Genomic DNA, 21,663 nt, shown 5'->3' with positions numbered 1-21,663 from the left:
GCGTAATAACCAAAAAAAAAAAAAAAAGAAGAGATGTACGGGTGTCCACCCACAAGACCCATGCACCAAATTATCCCACACACACCGCCCGCCAGTCTTCGACATTAATGAAAAAAAAATGAAAAATCACCTTCACCATTCCATAACCCCCAGTCAAGATGTTCTCCAGATCAAGCATACGTAACTTAATTCGAACATACCGTACCTCTGCCATTCCCAAGGGCCAGAGACCTTCACCCAAGGACAGTCCCTCCGACCCCAAGGAATTAGCTCGAAGACATGCTCAAGTTAAAGCGTTCAACCGTCGTTCACCAAAACTGCATCCATTATATATGAATATTCCAACTGCATTAAAATATTTGAGAGCAGCAGAAGTAGGACAGCCAGCACTGAAAACAACCATCAGTCTTATGATCAATGTGATTCCAGAAAAAGGTTCAATACCATTACAAGGATCAATTTTCTATCCAAATTCATTCAAGAAAAATCGAGTAATTGCATTTACCAATAATGAAGAAGAAATTAATAATTTGAAAATTAATAATGATGTTTTGGTTGGTGGAGTCGAATTAATTAATCAAATTTTAAATGATGAAATTAATTTGGATCAATACACTCAAGCATACGCAAATGAATCAATTAGTAAAAATTTAAATCAAATTGCAAGAAAATTGGGTCCCAGAGGTTTAATGCCAACCACCAAAAGAGGTACTGTTGGCTCAGATATCCTAAAATTAATTAATGAAAATAATAGTGCTCTCCCTTTTAAACAAAAGGGTAGACATGTTTCAGTTCCAATTGGTAGATGTGATTTTAGTGATGAACAATTATTAACTAATTTAAAATACGCTTCAAAAGCAATCTTTGACTCCCAACCAAAAGGTACTAAAAAACCAAATACAATTGGTATTGCCTATTTATCAAGTACTTTAGGTCCTTCCATCGTAGTAGATATTAAAAATTAAACTTTTTTTCCCTCTGTACATAGTGTAAATATAAATTCTTTTTTTTTTTTTTTTTTTTTTTCCTTCTTTTCCATAGAATAAGAATTGCCTCAAGGCACTTATCTGCATTAGATGAGATAATTCAAAATAATAGAAACTCCTCCTCTGTCTTTGTTGCATGTACTTTTAATATCAAGTAAAACAGCTTATATATGAAATTTCCTAGACAAACAATCATTTACCAACTCTCACTAACAAAAGAGAAAAAAGAACAATTGAAAAGAAACAAATTTCACTCTCACCATTTTTTCTTTTTTCCTCCTATTCCTTATTCATTCAATCTTCAATATTCATATTTAGTCTTACTTATTCAATTTTCAGCTATCTTATCCAATAGTCTAATCCATTAGTCTTCTTTTTGAACCCCCCATTCACAGAATCTAATTAGTGTATCAGTACAGTTTATCAGAGTAATTTTTTTTGTCCGTTCACAAGCCACAAGCTATGAAAAATTATAAACTGAGAAACTGGTCTTTCTTACCTTCCAGTCCTTCTCCGTTATCTTCATCGATAAATAACACTCTACCGTTGGCTTCATCCAAGAATTCTCATCTGAAAAATGATTTGAACCCTAGCGAGAACCTAGAGCAAAAGGAAGAAGCCGTCGATAAAAAAATCCAAGATGAAATTGTAAAATCTCCTTTATTATCAAATGATATAATCGAATCAGATATCTTATCTTCTTCAAGTAGAAATCCAGATATCCAGGATGATGATGCTTACGATTATAAAAACCTTCATCAAGATTTGGATGATGAACAACCAGATTATAAATCAGTACCTCCAGATTTTTTCAATATTTTATCCACTTTCCCCCTTTTCAAACAAGCCCCTAAATCTTTTCATTCAAAAGTGGTTTCAAAATTGAAACTAATGCAATATCATCCTCAAGAATATATCATGAAAGAAGGTGATCCTTCAAAATCAATGTATTGGATCTTAAAAGGTTCAGTTAGTGTAACTTCAACCGATGGTGAATCAATTTATGCAGAATTAGCTAGTGGTTCCTTTTTCGGAGAAATTGGAATCTTATTTAATCGTCCTAGAACTGCTACAGTGGTTGCTAGGACTAAAGTTTTGGTTGGAGTTTTAACTTCAGATTCTTTAAATAGTGTTTTAAAATCTTATCCTTTAATAGAAAGAAGAATTAGAGATGAAGCCCAAGAAAGATTATCAATGCAAGATAAAAAAAATAAAGCTATTTTACCCCCGGTTTTGAACTCAAATTTATCAAATAATAAATTCAAAAATAAATTTTCAAAAAAATTATTTCAATCTTCAAAACTTTCTTCTTTTGCTTCTTCTTCTTCTTCTTCTTCTAAAGTTGGTAATTTACCTCTTACTAACTATAATCCTTCAAATGCTAGTTCTCTAGCTAATTTGTCTTCTTCAATCCCTGGTCCTTCTATCCCAATAACTAATTCTCCCTCAGTAAGTCCTCCAATTGATGAAAATTTAACTGCTGCTGATAACGTTGATCAAACTATTTCAATTCAAGAATTTCTTAAAAATTTACCAATGTTTAGTAATTTACCTTCTCATATTATTCATAGATTAGCTTTAGGAGTTGAACCAATGACTTATCAACCTTTTGAATATATTTTCCATAAAGGTGACTTAAGTTTTGATATTTATTTCATTGTTAATGGTGAAGTTGAAGTGATTGATCATTTATATAATGATTTCAAAATTGATAATATCTTGGCTAGATTGAAACCAGGAATGTATTTTGGTGAAATGGCTTTTTTATCCTCTTTAAATAATGATTTAGATCATTATAAAAGATCAGCCAGCATTCGATCCGTCACCTCAGTTGAATTAATTGTGGTCAAATCGGATAAATTAAAACTTTTATGTGATAAATATCCTTACATTATTGATGATATGAAAAATACCGCTTCCCAAAGAAGATCTTTAAATTATAGCTTACAAGATGATAAATTGATTTCTTTTAATTCTTCTCCTTCAAACTCTTTACCCCCTTCAAGAAGGTTATCAATTAATTTCTTAATTAATGAAAATTCCAATAACTCACCTTCCTCTGATGTCTCATCACAAGCCCAACCTCCAACCATAGCCCACACCCCGACTCCTCCGTTAGAGCTTTCAGCAAATGCTCCTGCCCCTGCCCCTGCTCCTGCTCCCGTCTTCCAACAATCAATATTTCAGCCAAATTGGGGGTTCGGTAATAATAAAAAAGATGATAACTCAAACTCAAATTCAGTCTCAACAATGTACTCTATGGAAAAGGGTAGAATTTCAAGGTCTATTTCTCCCATTTCAAATAATGATCACGAAATAAATGACCGAAAACGTAAATCAATAAGCTTGAGTCCATTCCATTCTCAGCAGATTCAACAATCTCAATCACTCCCTCATTCACAGTCCCAATCCCAGTTACAGTCCCAGATCCCTCATTCCCAATCGCAGTCCCAATTACAAATGAATGTTCCTCCACTTAACCCAGTCGTTCCCTCGATTAATAACTTTCAAAATTTACAGCCTGGTAGCAGAAGATCAAGCTTCCAATATATGCCTCATAGTAAACGTATCAAATTGGCTACTTTAAACGGTGGCAGAAGAAGATCTTCAATATTATCCAATAATGGTCCTTTACCAGATAAAATTTTATTAAAGGTTTTTGAATTTTTATCTTTACCCGAACTAATGAAGTTAAGAACAATTAGTAGAAGATGGAGACAACTAGTATACGTTGCTCCTAATTTATGTACTACTCTAGATTTGAAACCTTGGAATACCTCCATTGACGACAAAGCTTTGGTTACAATCACTGATTTTGTTGGCTCAAGACCACAATCCATTGACATCTCAAATTGCTTTCATATTACGGATGAAGGTTTCACATACATGGTTAATGAAATTGGAATTCTGGGAAAGATTAAAAAAATCAAGATGAAATCAAATTGGGAAGTTAGTGCAATGGCAATAATGGATTTGACAGTACCAAGTGTTGGTAGATATTTGGAAGAAATTGACTTGTCAAATTGCAGAAAAGTTCGGGATAATGTATTAGAAAGATTGATTGGCTGGGATCCTGAATCTATCAGCAATGATGCTCAAGGTGAATCTGCATCCGATCATGAGTTAGATTTGGATGAATTCAATAATAATGGTGTTGGTTGTAAAAACTTAAAAATTTTAAGTGTTGGTTATTGTAAGCATCTAAGTGATAGAATAATGCATCATATCGCTAATCATGCTAATAAAAGATTGGAAAGTCTTGACTTAACAAGATGTACTACAATTACTGATAAAGGATTTCAATATTGGACTTATAGATCATTTTCGAACTTGAAAAAACTTTCCTTGAAAGACTGCACATTTTTAACCGACGTCTCAATTATATCAATTGCAAATGCAGCTCCAAATTTAGAAATCTTAGACTTGAATTTCTGTTGTGCTTTATCAGATATAGCAATCGAAGTTTTATGTTTAGGCTGTCAAAATTTACGTGAATTAGATTTATCATTTTGCGGTTCAGCTGTTAGTGATTCATCATTGGTTGCAATTTCTTTACACTTAAGACATTTACAAAAATTAATTCTAAAAGGCTGTATCAGGGTCACGAGAGCTGGGATTGATGCTTTATTGAGTGGTTGTTCGCCATTGAACTATATCAATGTTAGCCAATGTCGAAATGCTCATATATATCCTGGTAGAATCCCTGCTCAAAAATTAAATGTGAATCCGCAAACGAAATCAGCCTTTGTTACTGCTGGTCCCTTCCAAAACGTTATAGAGATTGTTATTTGATCTACCATCCCCAAAAATGTATTATATTATTACTTCTCCTCTCATGTCTTATTACTTATCTATTCTTTTCTTCTCTCTTGTATTATTACATTTAATTTCTCGTTATGTCATTTTTTTTTGCATCCTTCGACTCTATTTTTCTTTTTCTTTTTTTTTTTTTTTTTNTTTTTTTTTTTTTTTTTTTTTTTTTTTTTTTTTAGTTTTTTCTACTCTATATACTTTCACTACAAATTTTTGAGTTATAGTAAATATTCTAGCTGTAGATTTTAAGATTTAGGCTACTTAACGTCTCTTCTTTTTCTTAACCTTGTCTTCGAAGTTGATAAAGGTATTTGGTATACCTTTTGAGTTTAGATATTCCATGATTATTTTACCATGAGGGCCCTGCACGGTAACTTCCGTCAAGGCTGGATTTTCAACACAAGGGCCAATTGTGGTAGAACCGGAGCATTTCACTTTCAAATCATCAGAAAGTATATGAGGTTTTATGAAGAATTTTTCGAAGTTCAGGATTCTGGTAATAATTTTACGGCCAATTTTCATTTGAGTAATGATTTTGATAGTTGGTGGTTCGCCTTTATTCAATTGAACCGTATCGTCTTCTAAAGATTCGCCAGGTCTTAATACGACGTAATATGGAGAGAAATTGCTTAAAAAGGTTTTGAACAACTTATCTCTTGGATGGGCCCCGATTCCCAAACTCGTCATTGCATTGAGATTATCATCAAGATTGATCTTTTTGGGATCTTTTGGATTAACCAAATTTTGAATTTTTATGTATTTATTCAAGATATCTCTTACTTCACTTTGAGTATACCAGGTTTGAAAATCTTCCTCTGTTTTGTTGAAAATCATTCTCGATTTACTAGTTGGCTTATAAAGATACACCACGTTCAATTCCAGGGACTTGTCTTTCTTATTACCTGTTGTGGTTGTGGTCGAATTTGTGTCTTTCTTGAGTGAACCCATGGTCTTATGAACCACAAAGTTTTGAACAGCAGGATTGTTTGATCCTGTTAAGCTGACAACCGATAAATCATCACCTTTACCTTTAACTGTGAGATACTTTAGTTTTTCCATTGCCTTTAAATATTTGGTTGTTTTTTTCCACGAGGTTTTTTTAATGTTACAGTAGCTTGAATCAACCACTGGTAAGTTCTTATAGATATGATTAGACATGAATGTTGAAGATGTAATTGGTAATTCTATTTTATCTGTTTTTATTGTTTGCAATAAGGATCTGATGAAAAAATTGTCAACCTCTTCCACCGTTAGTGTAGTCAATTCTTCTGCAATATTATCAACATCAGGATCATCACTATCGGGATCATTGACCGCTGTTCCGTCGTCTTGAGTAACTTCCTGCTCTTCCTTGTCATGAACGGGCTGCTCATCGTGTTTATCTTCGGCTGAGTGGCCTTCTTCAGTTGGCTTTGGTTCTTGATCATGTTCTTTTAAAGGAACCTCATCCACCACCTGCTCCGGAATCGGAATATCTACAAATTTGTTCAACTTGTATAATTCGTCATCCAAATGATGCATCACTTCAACAGCAATCCCAGTTCTTCCAATTACCAGAGTAAACTGTGGTAAATTCAATTTACAGCGACCGATTGCTTTAATGACCGTTGGATTTGCACTATCAACAATACCAACAATTGACCCTTTAACGGTCCTAGGGTCAAATGGAGGTACTGTTCCAGGTAACATGAGATCTGCACCGCCCGATAAAACTCTAATAACATGAGGATGTGTTATAATTTTAGGAAGTATATATGCTGCTTTCCAACAGGTAAAAAGTGATGGATATAATTGTGAGTCTCTGGTTTTAAACCAAGTCGGGGTTTCGTTCTCATCAAAGTATATGGTACCCTTATGGCCCTGGACACTTTGGTAACTTGCTTGCTTGGTGGTGGAAGGAAGTATATTGAGTTCTGCCTCTTTGTTCAAGTCATTCTGAGGAATTCCATAACTGTTGCAAATACCGGAAAGTAACTTTCTTCTCTCCGAAGACTTGATATTTGCAGATGCCTTTGGTTGTGGATCTTTCTTGAACATCCTCCTTCGATATTTCAACACGGCCTATCGATTAAAGTGAACGTGGTGAAAAAGAATGGTCGAAGTTCTTAAGTAACTTGTTTGGCAAAGTTGCCATTAAAGCTTTAAAATTTTTTTTCCTTCACGTACCTGTCGTGTAATAATCGTTGGAAATCAGAAATATCAACAGAAAAATAGATACACGTAGTTAATGAGAAGAACTTGTTCAGAAGAACTAGTGAATCAACACCCCTTTAACACTAGAGAAGAGGAAGATGAGTAGTGAAAAGGTCACTGTTGCGACCTCTAAAGATGAAGGGAGTAACATAAAGTTTATCAGAAGGGTGATAGTGGGTATCATTTTGGCAATTGCAGTATCATTTGGGTTACCGCTATTTTTTTCAACCACCACTATATATAGAGCAGAGTTACCGATAAATCAGATAAATGACAAAGTGGTGAATTTTGGAAATGAAGTCAGCTTCAGAATACCGGTGTACTTGGACTTACCCAATTCTTTGGAGCACTTTATTCCTACAGCACAAAATTATATAGATGATAAATTAAGATCACGATTCCCCCAACTTAATAACATCTGGTCATTAGAGTTGAAAAGAATTAATTCGAATGTCCGCGAGGAGAGAGACTACATTGTTAAGTTTGAGTATATTGAACCACCAACTGGAGAAGACGAGTCTTTACCTACTGAATCATTTTACATTTCACCTTTTAGTAAGACCAGTGTATTAACATTAACCGATGCGGTGGTCAATGCTAAAAAAGTTGATGACTTTTTATCGGTGATTTTGTTGGATCAAGTATTCAAGGAAGAAATCGAACAAATAAACAGGTTAATAAATGAAGAGTCCAAGACATCAACAAGTAAAGATGTTGTATTGCCATATTCACCTAAATATAATATAGTATTTTCACTTTTAACTGAAGGAGGGAAATCGATTAGTTGGGATATTGAAAAATCATCTGAGTTATTAAAGCCAATCTTCAAAAAGTTAGCTCCGTTTGCTAACTTTACTATTAGTAGTCAAATTCAATATTATTCTACATTGACTAATTCCCCAATATATGACGAAAATGAAAATGCATTCATTATACCAGAGGAAGATTTGTCAACTTTTATTAACCATGGTGACTGGAATTTGATTACCCATGATATTAATCCTACTATAAACTTTATTGTATATTTTGGACAAAGTAATTATGATCATAAACCATTATTAGTCGATAATTCTAAGACAAATTCATTTTTGATTCCACAATGGGGTGGAGTGAATGTTTTCAACAAAGAATATACAGAAGGACATTCGATTAATATAGACGAAAATGATTTAATACCAATTATGGAAACATTCACTTCGCAATTATTTGAATTATTGGGAATCGTTAAAAACCCAAAATCTCCAAGTATTAGATTCGATTCATTATCAAGAATAAGTGCTTATAAGAATTTGAAAAAATCATTAGAAAATTTATCATCTTTGGTTAAATTAACTGAATCGTTGAATGAAATCAGTATACCCAAATTAACTAAGGAACATGTTTTGCAAACATTACAATATTTTGACAATTCAGTCAAGGCATTAATAGAGCAGCAATTTGAATTAGCCATGACCTATTCATCTAAAAGTATTCTGAGTTCTGACAAAGCATTTTTTGAAAAAGAAATGGTTCAACAAGCTTATTTCCCCAGTGAACATAAATTGGCAGTTTTCTTACCATTGCTCGGGCCAGTTTCTTCAATTATCATCATTGGTTTAATCAAGTTGGTGAAGGATGTCAAGGCTAATAACTAAATAATTAATATATCAATTAACTACGACTGCAAAACGTTGAAAAGTAGGCATTTAGAACTAAGTAACAACCAGCTAGGGGACCCCCGTACATCCCGCGCCAAAACGGTTTAAAAACGCGATGCAATTCTTTCACTTTATTTTATTTTTTTTATTGATTAAATCATCTCCAATCACTACTACATCCCCCAGCATGAGTAAAGTTCTTTATAATACCCTTGGATTGGGATCTCTTGGGGTTGCGTCATTTTTCTGGGGCAGATCGTCCGCACCTAGTACACCAACCGCCCCAACATCAGCCCCAAATTCCAACCTACCTGCATTTCCAGGAGAAAACAGAGTCGGGAATTTTGATCCAAGTAGTATCAAGCCCCAAGATTTCTATAAATATGGGTTTCCTGGACCTATACACGATTTGGAGAATTTCAAAGAGTTTACCAGTTGTTATAATCGAGCCACTAGAAACCCATATTGGGTAGTGGAACATATCACCAAAGAATCATTACAAGTGAAAGAAGCTGATCGGAAAAAATCTGTTTTCAAAGAAGACGAAAGTATCCCATTCAAGTTCAGAGGTAGATTGAGGGATTTTTTCCGTAGTGGGTACGACAGAGGACATCAAGCACCAGCTGCCGATGCTAAATATGATCAAACCGCCATGAACGAAACATTCTATTTAACCAACATGTCTCCACAAGTGGGCGATGGTTTCAACCGAGACTACTGGGCACACTTTGAGGATTTTTCTCGAAGATTAACCGAAAAGTATGATAATGTACGTATAATGACCGGCCCCTTATTCTTACCTAAAAAGGATGATGATGGTAAATACCGTGTCACTTATGAAGTCATTGGTAGTCCTCCAAATATAGCGGTTCCTACCCATTTCTTCAAGTTGGTTGTTGGTGAAACAACTGGCGATGATAGGATCAGTGTTGGAGCATTTGTATTACCCAATGCTGTCATTGATAATCAAGATCCATTGACCAAATACCAAGTACCAGTCGAGGCATTGGAAAGAAGCAGTGGTTTGGACTTATTATACAAGGTTCCATACTTTAAAAGAAAAGACCTATGTAAAGAAGTTAAATGTGAAATCATAGTACGTGAATTTCCAAAGGAAGTCAATAAGATCTTGACTTTAGATGGTAAGTAGATTTAATATATAAATATATGTTTATATCTATACATATATTTGCAGGTTAGTCGCCAAACTGTAATGTGACCAGTCGTTTCCATTTTGCAGTCAAATTGTGATCTATCACATTGACTGGGTTTGTAAACTAGTATATAAATGGTACATAAATCTCTCATAAATTCTCTATTGCGCTGTTATTACTTATCTCTCCCCATAACATACTTAACGTAATTTAGCAGCAATTCATCATATTTTCTCATAACATACTAGGTTCCATAAGATTGTGATTACCCAGTCATTACCACCAATGCCCTCAGCTCGGTATAACCAAATAAGATGCTGCTTAGTCTACTCGACACAGATTGCTTATTTCAAACTACCGTCAGTATATTCAGTCAGTATATTCAGTCAGTATATTCAGTAAGTATTCGGGGTTATAGCCGCTACAGAACAACCGGAAATGAACTGCCAGGCAACAAGTCACATGACACATCATGTGATTCCCGGATCTCATAAAAACAGTTACATAATCCACACCACAAAAAAGTTGAACAGTGAGTTTTTTTAGTGTTTTTTCTAGAGGTGAAAATCCCAACAAAGTCAAATCGCCCAACCCCAACACCCTTAACAATTTTTTATTAGCATTTCTCAACAATAAAACAAAACAAAAAACAGTTGCAAATTTTGATTTTTGGACCCAACCGTACACGCACACTTTGTATTCGACCTCATGTCCACACCCACACCGACTTAGGTGTTGAGTATTTTCATGCGTGGTTGGGGATAATCTTATCATAATCGATTGTTCTATGTCAATTTATTTTTTTTTGGTTTATGTTTGGCAGGATGGGTGTGTATGTTTATTGCATCGATCGTTGTTGCAGTAGTTTTTTGTAGATGTTTTAATTTATTTTTTTTGGTTTGTTAGTGATTTTGGTTTTTTTTTTTTTGGTTTTGTTAGACATTTTTTTTTTTTCTTAGTGAGTGGTTTTTTTTTTTTTGGTCCCTTAGCATCAGAATATTCAACATTATCCCTGTAAAAATTTTGGATTTTTCAGAGTTGATTTGGTCTTTGTATTTGTATTAAATTATTTCCTGTTTTCTTTTACTTTCTTCTTTTAACTTTTCTCTTCTTGTTCTTCAATTGAAAACAGATAGTCCAATTCATCATCAGTGAAAATTATACAGTACCACATTTTTAGTATAACCTAACTGATTTGTCCAAGATCTAAATTTTCAATTATTAACAAATAACCCCCATTCTTATTTATTTATCATTTTAAAAGGTTTTCAACTTATATTATCATTTCCAAATTTACCAAATACAAAATTTTAACAAATGTCAACCACACATCGTCCATTTTCATTGAATCACGGTTCAATAGAACATACTTTATTAGTTCCAACTAATATTTTTTTCAATTTTTCTCAATTGAAAGATCAATTCTTAAAAGTTTTACCTGAACCAACTGAAGGTTTTGCTTCAGATGATGAACCTTCATCTCCTGCTGAATTGGTTGCTAAATTTTTAGGTTTCACTGCTGAATTGGTTGATTCAAATCAAGTTGGTCAATTTGATGAAGTTTTAAAATTAACTTTAAATGAATTTGAATCAAGATTTTTGTCTAATTCAGATATTCACACTTTTGCTTCAAAATTATTAGCCGATGAATCTTATCCAACTACTCATTATAAAATTAAACAAGTTATTAAAAATTATTTTAATGCTTTAATTAATTCAAATACTAAAATTGAAAAATCAAAATCTGATTTATTATCAAATGATTTAAGTTCAATTTATGCTATATTTGGTGGTCAAGGTAATACTGATGATTATTTTGAAGAATTAAGAGAATTATATCAAATGTATAATGGTTTAATTTCAAACCTAATCAATAAAATTGCTACTCAATTAAATCATTTAGTTAAAACTACTGAAAATGTTGATAAAATTTATACTCAAGGTTTTGATATTTTAAATTGGTTAAGAAATCCTGAAAAAACTCCAGATCAAGATTATTTATTAAGTGTCCCTGTTTCTTGTCCTTTAATTTGTGTTATACAATTATGTCATTACACTGTTACTTGTAAAACTTTAGGTTACACTCCTGGTGAATTTAGATCTTATTTATCCGGTTCCACTGGTCACTCTCAAGGTTTAGTTACTGCTATTGCTATTGCTTCTTCTGATTCTTGGGATAATTTCTTTGAAAACTCTTTAAAAGCCATTTCTTTATTATTCTTTATTGGTTCAAGATGTTTAATCACTTATCCAAGAACTACTTTACCTCCAACCATGTTACAAGATTCTTTAGAAAATGGTGAAGGTAGACCATCTCCAATGTTATCAATTAGAGATTTATCAGTTGATCAAGTTAATGATTTCATTAATCAAACTAATAAACATTTACCAAATGATAAACACGTTGCTATCTCCTTGATTAATGGTGCTAGAAATTTGGTTGTTTCTGGTCCTCCAGAATCATTATATGGTTTAAACTTATCATTAAGAAATAAGAAAGCTCCTTCTGGTTTAGATCAAGCAAGAATCCCTCATTCTGAAAGAAAATTAAAATTTTCAAATCGTTTCTTACCAATTTTTGCGCCATTCCATTCTCACTTATTATCTGATGCTACTGATTTAATTTTAAATGATTTAGAAGCTAATAACTTATCCTTTAATGAAAAAGAAATTAAAATTCCAGTTTTCGATACTTTCAATGGTGACAACTTCCAAAATGGTGTCAAACTGGAATCTGTTATTGAAAGAGTTACTAAATGTATTACTCAATTACCTGTCAATTGGGAATTAGCTACTAATTTCAAATCAACTCACTTATTAGATTTTGGTCCAGGTGGTGTTTCTGGTTTAGGGGTTTTAACTCATAGAAATAAAGAAGGTACTGGTTCAAGAATTATTATTGCTGGTAGCTTGGATGTTCAAAATTCTGATGATGAATATGGTTTCAAACAAGAAATCTTTAATAAATCTTCAAACTCAATTAAATGGGCTCCAAATTGGTTGAAAGAATTTAGTCCAAAATTAGTCAAAACTTCTAATGATAAGGTTTTCGTTGATACTAAATTCTCAAGATTATTAGGTAGAGCTCCTTTAATGGTTCCTGGTATGACTCCATCTACAGTTAATCCAGATATTGTTGCTGCTACTATTAATGCTGGTTATCACATTGAATTAGCCGGTGGTGGTTACTTCAGTGGTCCTCATATGGAAAATGCTTTGAAAAAAGTTGTTGAAAAGATTACTCCAGGTTCTGGTATTGGTATTAATTTGATTTATGTTAATCCAAGAATGTTACAATGGGGTATTCCTTTAATTAAAGAATTGAGAGAAAGAAATTTCCCAATTCAATCAATGACTATTGGTGCTGGTGTTCCTTCTTTAGAAGTTGCTACTGAATATATTGAAACTTTAGGTTTAACTCACTTAGGTTTGAAACCTGGTTCAATTGATGCCATTAGTCAAGTTATCTCAATTGCTAAAGCTCATCCTAACTTTCCAATTGTTTTACAATGGACTGGTGGTAGAGGTGGTGGTCATCACTCTTTTGAAGATTTCAACCAACCTATTTTACAAATGTATTCTAAGATTAGAAGATGCTCAAACATTATTTTAATTGCTGGTTCTGGTTTTGGTTCGGATGAAGATACTTATCCATACTTGACTGGTTCATGGTCTTCTGAATTCAATTATCCTCCAATGCCTTTCGATGGTGTCTTATTTGGATCTCGTGTTATGACTGCTAAAGAAGCTCATACTTCTTTGGATGCTAAAAAGGCTATTGCCAGCTGTTCTGGTGTTCCAGATTCTCAATGGGAAAACACTTATAAAAAGCCAACTGGTGGTATTATTACTGTTAGATCTGAAATGGGTGAACCAATTCATAAGATTGCTACCAGAGGTGTTATGTTCTGGAAAGAATTGGATGAAACCATTTTCAATTTACCAAAAAATAAACTCTTAGATGCTTTGAATAAAAAGAAGGATTACATCATTAATAGATTAAATAAAGATTTCCAAAAACCTTGGTTTGCTAAAAATGCTACTGGTGTTTGTGATTTACAAGATATGACTTATCAAGAAGTTGCTAATAGATTAATCGAATTAATGTATGTTAAAAAATCCGAAAGATGGATCGATGTATCATTAAGAAATTTCTTTGGTGATTATTTAAGAAGAGTTGAAGAAAGATTCACTACTTCTGAAGGTTCTGAATCTTTACTCCAAAACTATAATGTTTTGACTTCTAATCCTCAATCTTTCTCTGATAAATTCTTTGACAAATTCCCATTAGCTAAAGAACAATTAATCAATGAAGAAGATTGTGATTACTTCTTAATGTGCTGCTCTAGACCAACTCAGAAACCAGCTCCTTTTGTTCCTGTCTTGAATGAAACTTTTGAATTCTTTTTCAAGAAAGATTCTTTATGGCAATCTGAAGATTTGGAAGCTGTTGTTGACGAAGATGTTCAAAGAACCTGTATCTTACACGGTCCTGTGGCTGCTCAATTTACTAATGAAATCAATGAGCCAATTAAAGATATTTTAGATTCTATTCACGATGGTCACATTGCAAGATTAATTAAAGATGAATATGCTGGTGATGAATCTAAAATTCCAGTTGTTGAATACTTCGGTGGCCAACAACCTACTGCTATTGCTGCTTCTGCTTCGGATGAAATCACTGATGACGTCCGTGTCTTCAAAGTTGGTGCTGGAGAATCTATTTCCAAAGCTAAATGGTTACAAAAATTAGCTGGTGACAAAATCAATTGGTTACATGCTTTCATCACCACTGCTAGAATTGTTCAAGGTTCAAACCATGCTCCTAATTCAACTCAAGATATTTTAGCTCCAGTTCCTAACTCAGTCACTAAGATTGAAAATCCAAATGTTTCTTCTAAAACTAAATTAACTGTTTTCGAATCTGTTCAAGGTGACTTAAAACCGGTCGCTGAAATCAAATTAGTTAAAGAAAACATTATTGAATTATCTCTTATTGAACATAGAACTGCTGATGGAAAGCCTGTTGCTTTACCATTCTTGTATAAATATAATCCAAATGATGGTTTTGCTCCAATCTTAGAAGTCATGGAAGGTAGAAATGATAGAATCAAAGAATTTTACTGGAAACTATGGTTTGGTCATAACTATCCTGTCGACTTTGACATTGATGTTCAAAAAACTATTATTGGTGACGAAATCACTATTACTTCTCAAGATATTGCTGAATTCACTCATGCTATTGGTAACAAATGTGAAGCTTTTGTTTCTAGACCTGGTAAAGAAATTTTGGCTCCAATGGACTTTGCTATTGTTATTGGTTGGAAAGCTATTATGAAAGCTATCTTCCCAAAGACTGTTGATGGTGATTTATTGAAATTGGTTCACATGTCTAATGGTTATAGAATGATTCCTGGTGCTGAACCTTTGAAAAAGGGTGACGTTGTCAGCTCAAGTGCTGAAATCAAGGCTGTTATTAATCAAGCTTCTGGTAAATTGGTTGAAGTTATTGGTACCATCTCTAGAGATGATAAACCTGTTATGGAAGTTACTTCTCAATTCTTATACAGAGGTGACTACAATGATTATGAAAATACCTTCCAAAAGGTTACTGAAAATCCAGTTCAAGTTCATATCAAAAACTCTAAAGACTTAGCTATTTTAAGATCTAAAGAATGGTTCCACTTGGAAAAAGAAATTGAATTATTGAACCAAACTTTAACTTTCAGATGTGAATCAACCTATCATTTCAAGAGTGCTGATATTTATTCTTCCATCAGAACCAATGGTCAAGTCTTCTTAGAATTACCAACTAAAGAAATCATCCAAGTTGGTTCTGTTGATTATGAAGCTGGTAAGTCTTATGGTAATCCAGTTACTGATTACTTGACTAGAAATGGTAATACTATTGAACAAGCTGTTACTTTTGAAAATGCTATTCCAATTTCTTCTGGTGAAGAATTGACCTCTAAAGCTCCAGGTACTAATGAACCATATGCTAAAGTTTCTGGTGATTACAATCCTATTCATGTTTCGAGAGTTTTTGCTGCTTATGCTAAATTACCAGGTACCATTACTCACGGTATGTACTCATCTGGTTCCATTAGATCATTAGTTGAAGAATGGGCTGCTAATAATGTTGCTTCAAGAGTTAGAGCTTTCGATGTGACATTCACTGGTATGGTCTTACCAAATGATACTTTACAAACTACTTTGGAACATGTTGGTATGATCAATGGTCGTAAGATCATTAAGATTGAAACAAAGAATGTTGAATCTGACTTAACTGTTTTATCTGGTGAAGCTGAAATTGAACAACCAATCACTACTTATGTTTTCACTGGTCAAGGTTCTCAAGAACAAGGTATGGGTATGGACTTATACAATAGCTCTGAAGTTGCTCGTGATGTTTGGGATAGAGCTGATCGTCACTTTGTTGATAATTATGGTTTCTCTATTCTTGACATCGTTAAGAATAATCCAAATGAATTAATCATTCATTTCGGTGGTGCTAAAGGTAGAAAGATTAGAGACAATTATATGGGTATGATGTTCGAAACCATTTCTGAAGATGGTTCCATTAGATCAGAAAAAATCTTCAAAGATATCGATCATACTACTACTTCTCATACTTTCGTGTCTCCAACTGGTTTGTTATCTGCTACTCAGTTCACTCAACCTGCTTTAACCTTAATGGAAAAAGCATCTTACGAAGATATCAAATCTAAGGGTTTGGTTCCAAGTGAAATCATGTTTGCTGGTCATTCTTTGGGTGAATATTCTGCTTTATCTTCCTTAGCTAACGTTATGCCAATCGAATCATTAGTCGATGTTGTTTTCTATAGAGGTATGACTATGCAAGTTGCTGTTCCAAGAGATGACCAAGGAAGATCTAATTATGGTATGTGTGCTGTTAACCCTGCCAGAGTTAACCCAACTTTCAACGATTCCGCTTTAAGATTTGTTGTTGATGAAGTTGCTGAAAAGACTGGCTGGTTATTAGAAATTGTTAACTACAATGTTGAAAATGCCCAATATGTTACTGCTGGTGATTTGAGAGCTTTAGATACTTTGACCAATGTCTTGAACGTTATTAAATTGAATAAGATTGACATTGTCAAATTGCAAGCTACTCTTTCCTTAGATCAAGTTAGAGAACACTTGAAGGAAATTATAACCGAAGTATCTGCTCAATCTGTTGCTAAACCACAACCTATTGACTTACAAAGAGGTTTTGCTGTTATTCCATTGAAGGGTATTTCTGTTCCTTTCCACTCTTCTTACTTGATGTCTGGTGTTAAACCATTCCAAAGATTCTTATGTAAGAAGATTCCAAAATCATCTGTTAAACCAAATGATTTGATTGGTAAATACATTCCTAACTTAACTGCTAAACCATTTGAAATCACTAAGGAATACTTCCAAGAAGTTTACAACTTAACTAAATCAGAAAAAATTTTAAGCATCATCAACAATTGGGAATCCTATGAATCAGCTTAAGTTATTCATATCTCATATTAATCATTTTCCAATATAATTTTATTTTCTTCTTATCTGTTTTCTTTTTTACATATGATTCAAATATTTTTGAATCTTATTTGTTCATATATTCTATTTGGGGTTCTAATTTCAAAAATGGATTTCTGAATTATTTTTAGGTACGTGGTACTATCTGAATATTAATTCTATCCATTTGATTTTATTTAAATACTTATATAGGCTTTCAATAATATAATTATTAATATAATTTTGTTCTGTAGCTATCAGAGTTATTAAATTTTTTTTTTTTTTTCTATAAACTATTCATTACAAGTTGTTGAGGCAAATTTCTATTAAATCGAAGTAAATACAAGCATTAATAAATAAAATAAAAAAGAAGCTTTACAAATGAAGAAAACATAAAAACATATTAAATTCCAGTGGCCAAGGGACTTGAGATATTCACAGGAGTAAACTTTTTTGGTAATGAAACTCTTGTGAATCTTGATTTCAATCTTTGAGTGACCAAATCCATATCAAGATGTCTTGTCAAGCTAATACGAGGAATACAGCCAATGTAGTGGTCATCATCTAATTGAACATCCAAAGGATCCTGAGTATGACAGCCAGGTGACAAAGACAATCTAATGGAGTGTTTTTTACCAGTTGGACTATTTGCATCACCAGACTCGTATAATTCGAATACAATTTGTGACAAATAGTCCAATTCAGGTAAAGCATTTCTTGCAATTTTCATTGGTATTTGGGATTCGTAAATGACATTTAATAAGGTGTAGATGTGCGATTCTTTAGTGAAGTAGTTAACAACGGCAGCAGTGTCGTGTTTCTTCATATCCTGAATATCAGAAAGGATTTGTTTAGCCAATGGTAACGAAGTCAACAATCCAATATCAAGCTTTTCTTCATCTTTGATACCATATTCTTGTGGACATATAAAATCAAATAGAACCTTGGATAACCTATACAATTCTCTCAATCTAGCAAAGGTAGGATGGTCAAATGGATTATTTGAAGAATTTTTAGAGCTAGAAGTCTTTTTATGAGTATTTGAATCATTATTTGAGGAAGAATCATTAATTGTGGAAGTAGCATCCTTCAAAACCCAACCCAAAGAACCAGCAGAGATTGGAGTACTAGAAGATGTAATACTAGCCAAGTTATTGGTGGAATTAGACCCAGAATGGGTAGAACTGTTGTTTCCAGAGGTGGTCGTTGATTCATTAGGAATCTTAAAATTGTTCATTGCTAAAATATTAATTGGATATTCGCTGACTAAACCTGAAGAGTTGATAGTGTTACCACACGTTTCACTTAATTTAGAAATCAAAGCTTCATCATTTGGGTCAAACGAAAACACCCGTTGCAAGAATTGACGGTTGTGCAAAGCGTCATATTTCATTGTATCGTACAATTCTGAAATCTTGGAAGGATGTGTTTTCTCAACAGTTGTAAATTCTTGAAATAATTTATCCCATCTTTCTTTGAATAACATTGGATCTTCACCACAGCACCATGATTTTTGAAATTCTTCAACATCATATTTATCGAAATTATACTGCATAATTTGTTGATGGAAATTCATTAATTCGCAGACTCTTTTAATGACAACAAAAGGTTCTGGCATTTTCGGTGGCCAGGTAAATTGGGGAGGAGCTTCAGCGCCTTGTCTTAACAAAGGCTTTAACTTCTTTTTAACTTTATCCATTAAATCTTTAGCAGCATTCGAATCATCCAACAAATCTTTCCTGATGATAAGAAAGTCATCAGGTAATGTTTCATGTTCTTTCTCTAAACCTAGTAATGCCATTGTTGATAATTGAGCACTAGTAATCACTCTTCTTTCAGAAGAAGTGAAAACTTTAACATCTTGCAAGGCATTTCTGTTTAACAATTTAATGTTCTGTCTGAGCTGTTCACCAACATCACTAGCTTGATGTTTGGCAGAATGAGTAGGCTCACCACCCCATTTCAAGATTAATTGAACTTTTTCTACCACTTCAGGATTTTCTTTATTCAAGGCAGGCTTCAATTGAATTTTTGTACCAGGGAAATTCATTTTCTTCTCTAACGCACCTCTTAATTGTTTTAATTTTTTCAAATCTTCCAATTCTTTTTCATAAGCGATTTTCACAGTTTCTAAAACCACTTGCAAATCAGGCACTGCACGGATAATAACTTCTTCTTTATGCCCTTTCAATAAGGAAATGAAAAGAGGGGATCTAAATGAATACTTGAATTTTTGTTTTGGGGTACGATCGGCATGTCTGATAACTGAAACCAAACCTTTAAAGACCCATTTCTGTTCCTTTTCTTCGAATTGACTCTTATGTAATAATTGGGACAGACGAGGAATTTTAGTTTTTAACAAATCACGAGACTTTTTGGCTTCAATGAAAAGGTTTCTTAAAATCGAAGCACAAGAGTCATAATATTCATTATTGTCTTTGACAAAAGAAAACCCATTGACATCAATGACGTAAGATTCTCCATTAACTCTCAATAAGTCGAAACCACAAATGGTTTGTTTGAAAATTTTACTAACATTTTGAGCCATCGTAGTTTCATGTTCTGATAATTCAGTGATGAATCTTATTTCTTTACCATGGGTATTACGCCTAACGATACCATCAACGACTGGAGATTTACGAGTTTCTGCGTGACAAAAGTTAGGACCAACAGTATATGCTTTGACATCTTCAAAATTATCAGTATCCATGAATTTTTCGTATATGAAAGACCCTTCAGTCCTTGGAGTAGTTAACTCAGGATCAAATTCAGAGGATTTATTGCCAATTTTACGGAATAAACGACGTCCACCTCCACCGGTTGATTTTGGATAATAGATATACACGTTGTGGTCTTCACCATCAACTGGTTTTTCAACAAAAGGTTTTTTCATAATTTCACCTTCCACACATAAGGTATCATCGTCCAACATCTCCCAATTAGGCTCCAGTTGATTAGTTAATTTGTGTAATTGATGTTCAGTCATGCCAACTTCTTTCAATTTATCCCATAATTGATTATCGAGGTGAGGACCACCATCTCGACTAATTTCCAATCTTTGAGGAGTAGGAACATTTGCATGATTAAGTATCGATAAAACCAATCTTCTATCCCATAAACATTTTTGAAGTACCAAATCATTAATAATATAGGGTTTACGATAATTAACATAAGAAATTGCTTTATCTAAAGGAAACCCAGTTGAGAAAAAACTAACCAAAAAGTCACAAGTAGGCCAATTTTCAATTGATTCATCTAAGATGACTTTATCACCAAAAATAATTGTTTCAAACTCACCATTTTCAATTAATCGATTTAAAATTCTTCTACAAGGTTTTGACATAACTTTAGCATCCATTGCGCAAACACCAATCTTACCAATTTTAGGTAAAGCCGGACCTTCTGGTTCTTTATGAATTGAAATTGATTTTCTTGAAGTATTTGAGGAATTTGAAATAGTTTTATGTAATTTGGATAAACTATTATAACCATTATCAGGGGTAAAAGTTGTTATAGAAGACAATGAATTAGCTCTTGAATTTGATTTCGCTTTCAAACTAGCTTCATTTGTAGTCAAATTATCAGCAGTCAATGCGTTTTGATTCTCGTTAGGAGAAAGATAATTTGATGAATCACCCAAACTAATCGAAGTTCCTGGGGATGGACCCGAAGGAGTTGGCGCCGCGGTATTTGGAGAAGTATTTAACTTGTTACTAATACCATCTTTTGATTCTTCAGCACTGGTTTTAGGAGCAAAACTTTCCAACATTGGTGCTAATGAAGCAATTGCCTTTTCTGTTGCTGGTGAGCTTGAAGTTAAATCTGTAGCAGTAGAAGAAGAATCAGCATCGTTCTTAATAGTTAAACGATCAACGTCATCATCGTCAGCCCCATTTTTACCCTCATCTTTATCCAAAAATTGTCCTGGAGGATGCTCATCGATAACCGAATATTTAGACGCTGATAATGATAATGGTGACATTGGTTGACTTATTTTATGTTGTAAAGACAGTCCAATCAGCGGCCTCTTGGATGGAGTACTAGATGTATTATTACTAGAAGGAATAGAATCCGAACTTGGTGGGTTCTTAGTATTATCCAAAGAGTCAACTGATGGTATTGGAATCGGTAACGATTTATCTTTACCCGGCAATTGATTACTATTTCCAGGCATCTTGGTCTAATTAATTCAACTTTATACAACCGTGGGTTGGCCAACGGACAAGCACTGTTAACAACGATGCCTTAAACAAGAATAAACAATAATAAACCAATAATAAAACTGGACCCTGTAATTACCCAATGATACAATTCGGTAACGAAGTTAATTTTTGTTCTATCAACAGTTAAACTGTCAAAGAAGTTTTGGATAAT

General features: G+C 33.5%; 8 protein-coding genes across 8 annotated transcripts; 5 read left to right on the top strand and 3 right to left on the bottom strand.

Moving 5' to 3' along the window:
• Nucleotides 1-36: 36 nt before the first annotated feature.
• HYPBUDRAFT_153156 (mitochondrial 54S ribosomal protein uL1m) lies at nucleotides 37-984 on the top strand. Its single transcript, XM_020221399.1, has one exon. The coding sequence runs from the start codon at nucleotides 159-161 to the stop codon at nucleotides 963-965; it is 807 nt and encodes a 268-aa protein (XP_020076386.1). The 5' UTR covers nucleotides 37-158; the 3' UTR covers nucleotides 966-984.
• Nucleotides 985-1,298: 314 nt separating this feature from the next.
• Nucleotides 1,299-4,909, top strand: HYPBUDRAFT_11897 (uncharacterized protein). Its single transcript, XM_020219206.1, has one exon. It carries the CDS (start codon nucleotides 1,449-1,451, stop codon nucleotides 4,776-4,778), a length of 3,330 nt encoding a protein of 1,109 aa, XP_020076385.1. The 5' UTR covers nucleotides 1,299-1,448; the 3' UTR covers nucleotides 4,779-4,909.
• Nucleotides 4,910-5,060: 151 nt separating this feature from the next.
• HYPBUDRAFT_109268 (uncharacterized protein) lies at nucleotides 5,061-6,836 on the bottom strand (the record flags this gene model as incomplete). Its single annotated transcript, XM_020218694.1, has 1 exon — nucleotides 5,061-6,836. One exon carries the CDS (start codon nucleotides 6,834-6,836, stop codon nucleotides 5,061-5,063), a length of 1,776 nt encoding a protein of 591 aa, XP_020076384.1.
• Nucleotides 6,837-7,090: 254 nt separating this feature from the next.
• On the top strand, nucleotides 7,091-8,626 carry HYPBUDRAFT_6589 (uncharacterized protein; the record flags this gene model as incomplete). The annotated part of the gene is made up of 1 exon (XM_020223589.1): nucleotides 7,091-8,626. The coding sequence occupies one exon, from the start codon at nucleotides 7,091-7,093 to the stop codon at nucleotides 8,624-8,626; it is 1,536 nt and encodes a 511-aa protein (XP_020076383.1).
• Nucleotides 8,627-8,816: 190 nt separating this feature from the next.
• HYPBUDRAFT_149055 (ribonuclease) lies at nucleotides 8,817-9,829 on the top strand (the record flags this gene model as incomplete). Its single annotated transcript, XM_020220175.1, has 2 exons — nucleotides 8,817-9,771; nucleotides 9,825-9,829. 2 exons carry the CDS (start codon nucleotides 8,817-8,819, stop codon nucleotides 9,827-9,829), a joined length of 960 nt encoding a protein of 319 aa, XP_020076382.1.
• Nucleotides 9,830-9,966: 137 nt separating this feature from the next.
• HYPBUDRAFT_210210 (uncharacterized protein) lies at nucleotides 9,967-10,678 on the bottom strand. The gene has a single exon (XM_020223063.1). It carries the CDS (start codon nucleotides 10,555-10,557, stop codon nucleotides 10,153-10,155), a length of 405 nt encoding a protein of 134 aa, XP_020076381.1. The 5' UTR covers nucleotides 10,558-10,678; the 3' UTR covers nucleotides 9,967-10,152.
• A 422-nt stretch (nucleotides 10,679-11,100) lies between these two features.
• Nucleotides 11,101-17,283, top strand: FAS1 (tetrafunctional fatty acid synthase subunit; the record flags this gene model as incomplete). The annotated part of the gene is made up of 1 exon (XM_020218690.1): nucleotides 11,101-17,283. One exon carries the CDS (start codon nucleotides 11,101-11,103, stop codon nucleotides 17,281-17,283), a length of 6,183 nt encoding a protein of 2,060 aa, XP_020076380.1.
• A 383-nt stretch (nucleotides 17,284-17,666) lies between these two features.
• Nucleotides 17,667-21,658, bottom strand: AFL1 (inositol polyphosphate kinase). The gene is made up of 2 exons (XM_020219739.1): nucleotides 20,997-21,658; nucleotides 17,667-20,930 (listed from the first exon to the last, which is right to left on the bottom strand). Exons 1-2 carry the CDS (start codon nucleotides 21,461-21,463, stop codon nucleotides 17,693-17,695), a joined length of 3,705 nt encoding a protein of 1,234 aa, XP_020076379.1. The 5' UTR covers nucleotides 21,464-21,658; the 3' UTR covers nucleotides 17,667-17,692.
• Between the last annotated feature and the right edge of the window lie 5 nt (nucleotides 21,659-21,663).

The sequence above is a fragment of the Hyphopichia burtonii genome, assembly GCF_001661395.1.
Source record: "Hyphopichia burtonii NRRL Y-1933 unplaced genomic scaffold HYPBUscaffold_4, whole genome shotgun sequence".
NCBI classification, from domain to species: domain Eukaryota; kingdom Fungi; phylum Ascomycota; class Pichiomycetes; order Serinales; family Debaryomycetaceae; genus Hyphopichia; species Hyphopichia burtonii.
Note: the sequence above shows the minus strand (reverse complement) of the source record. Positions and strands in the feature narration are given on the sequence as shown.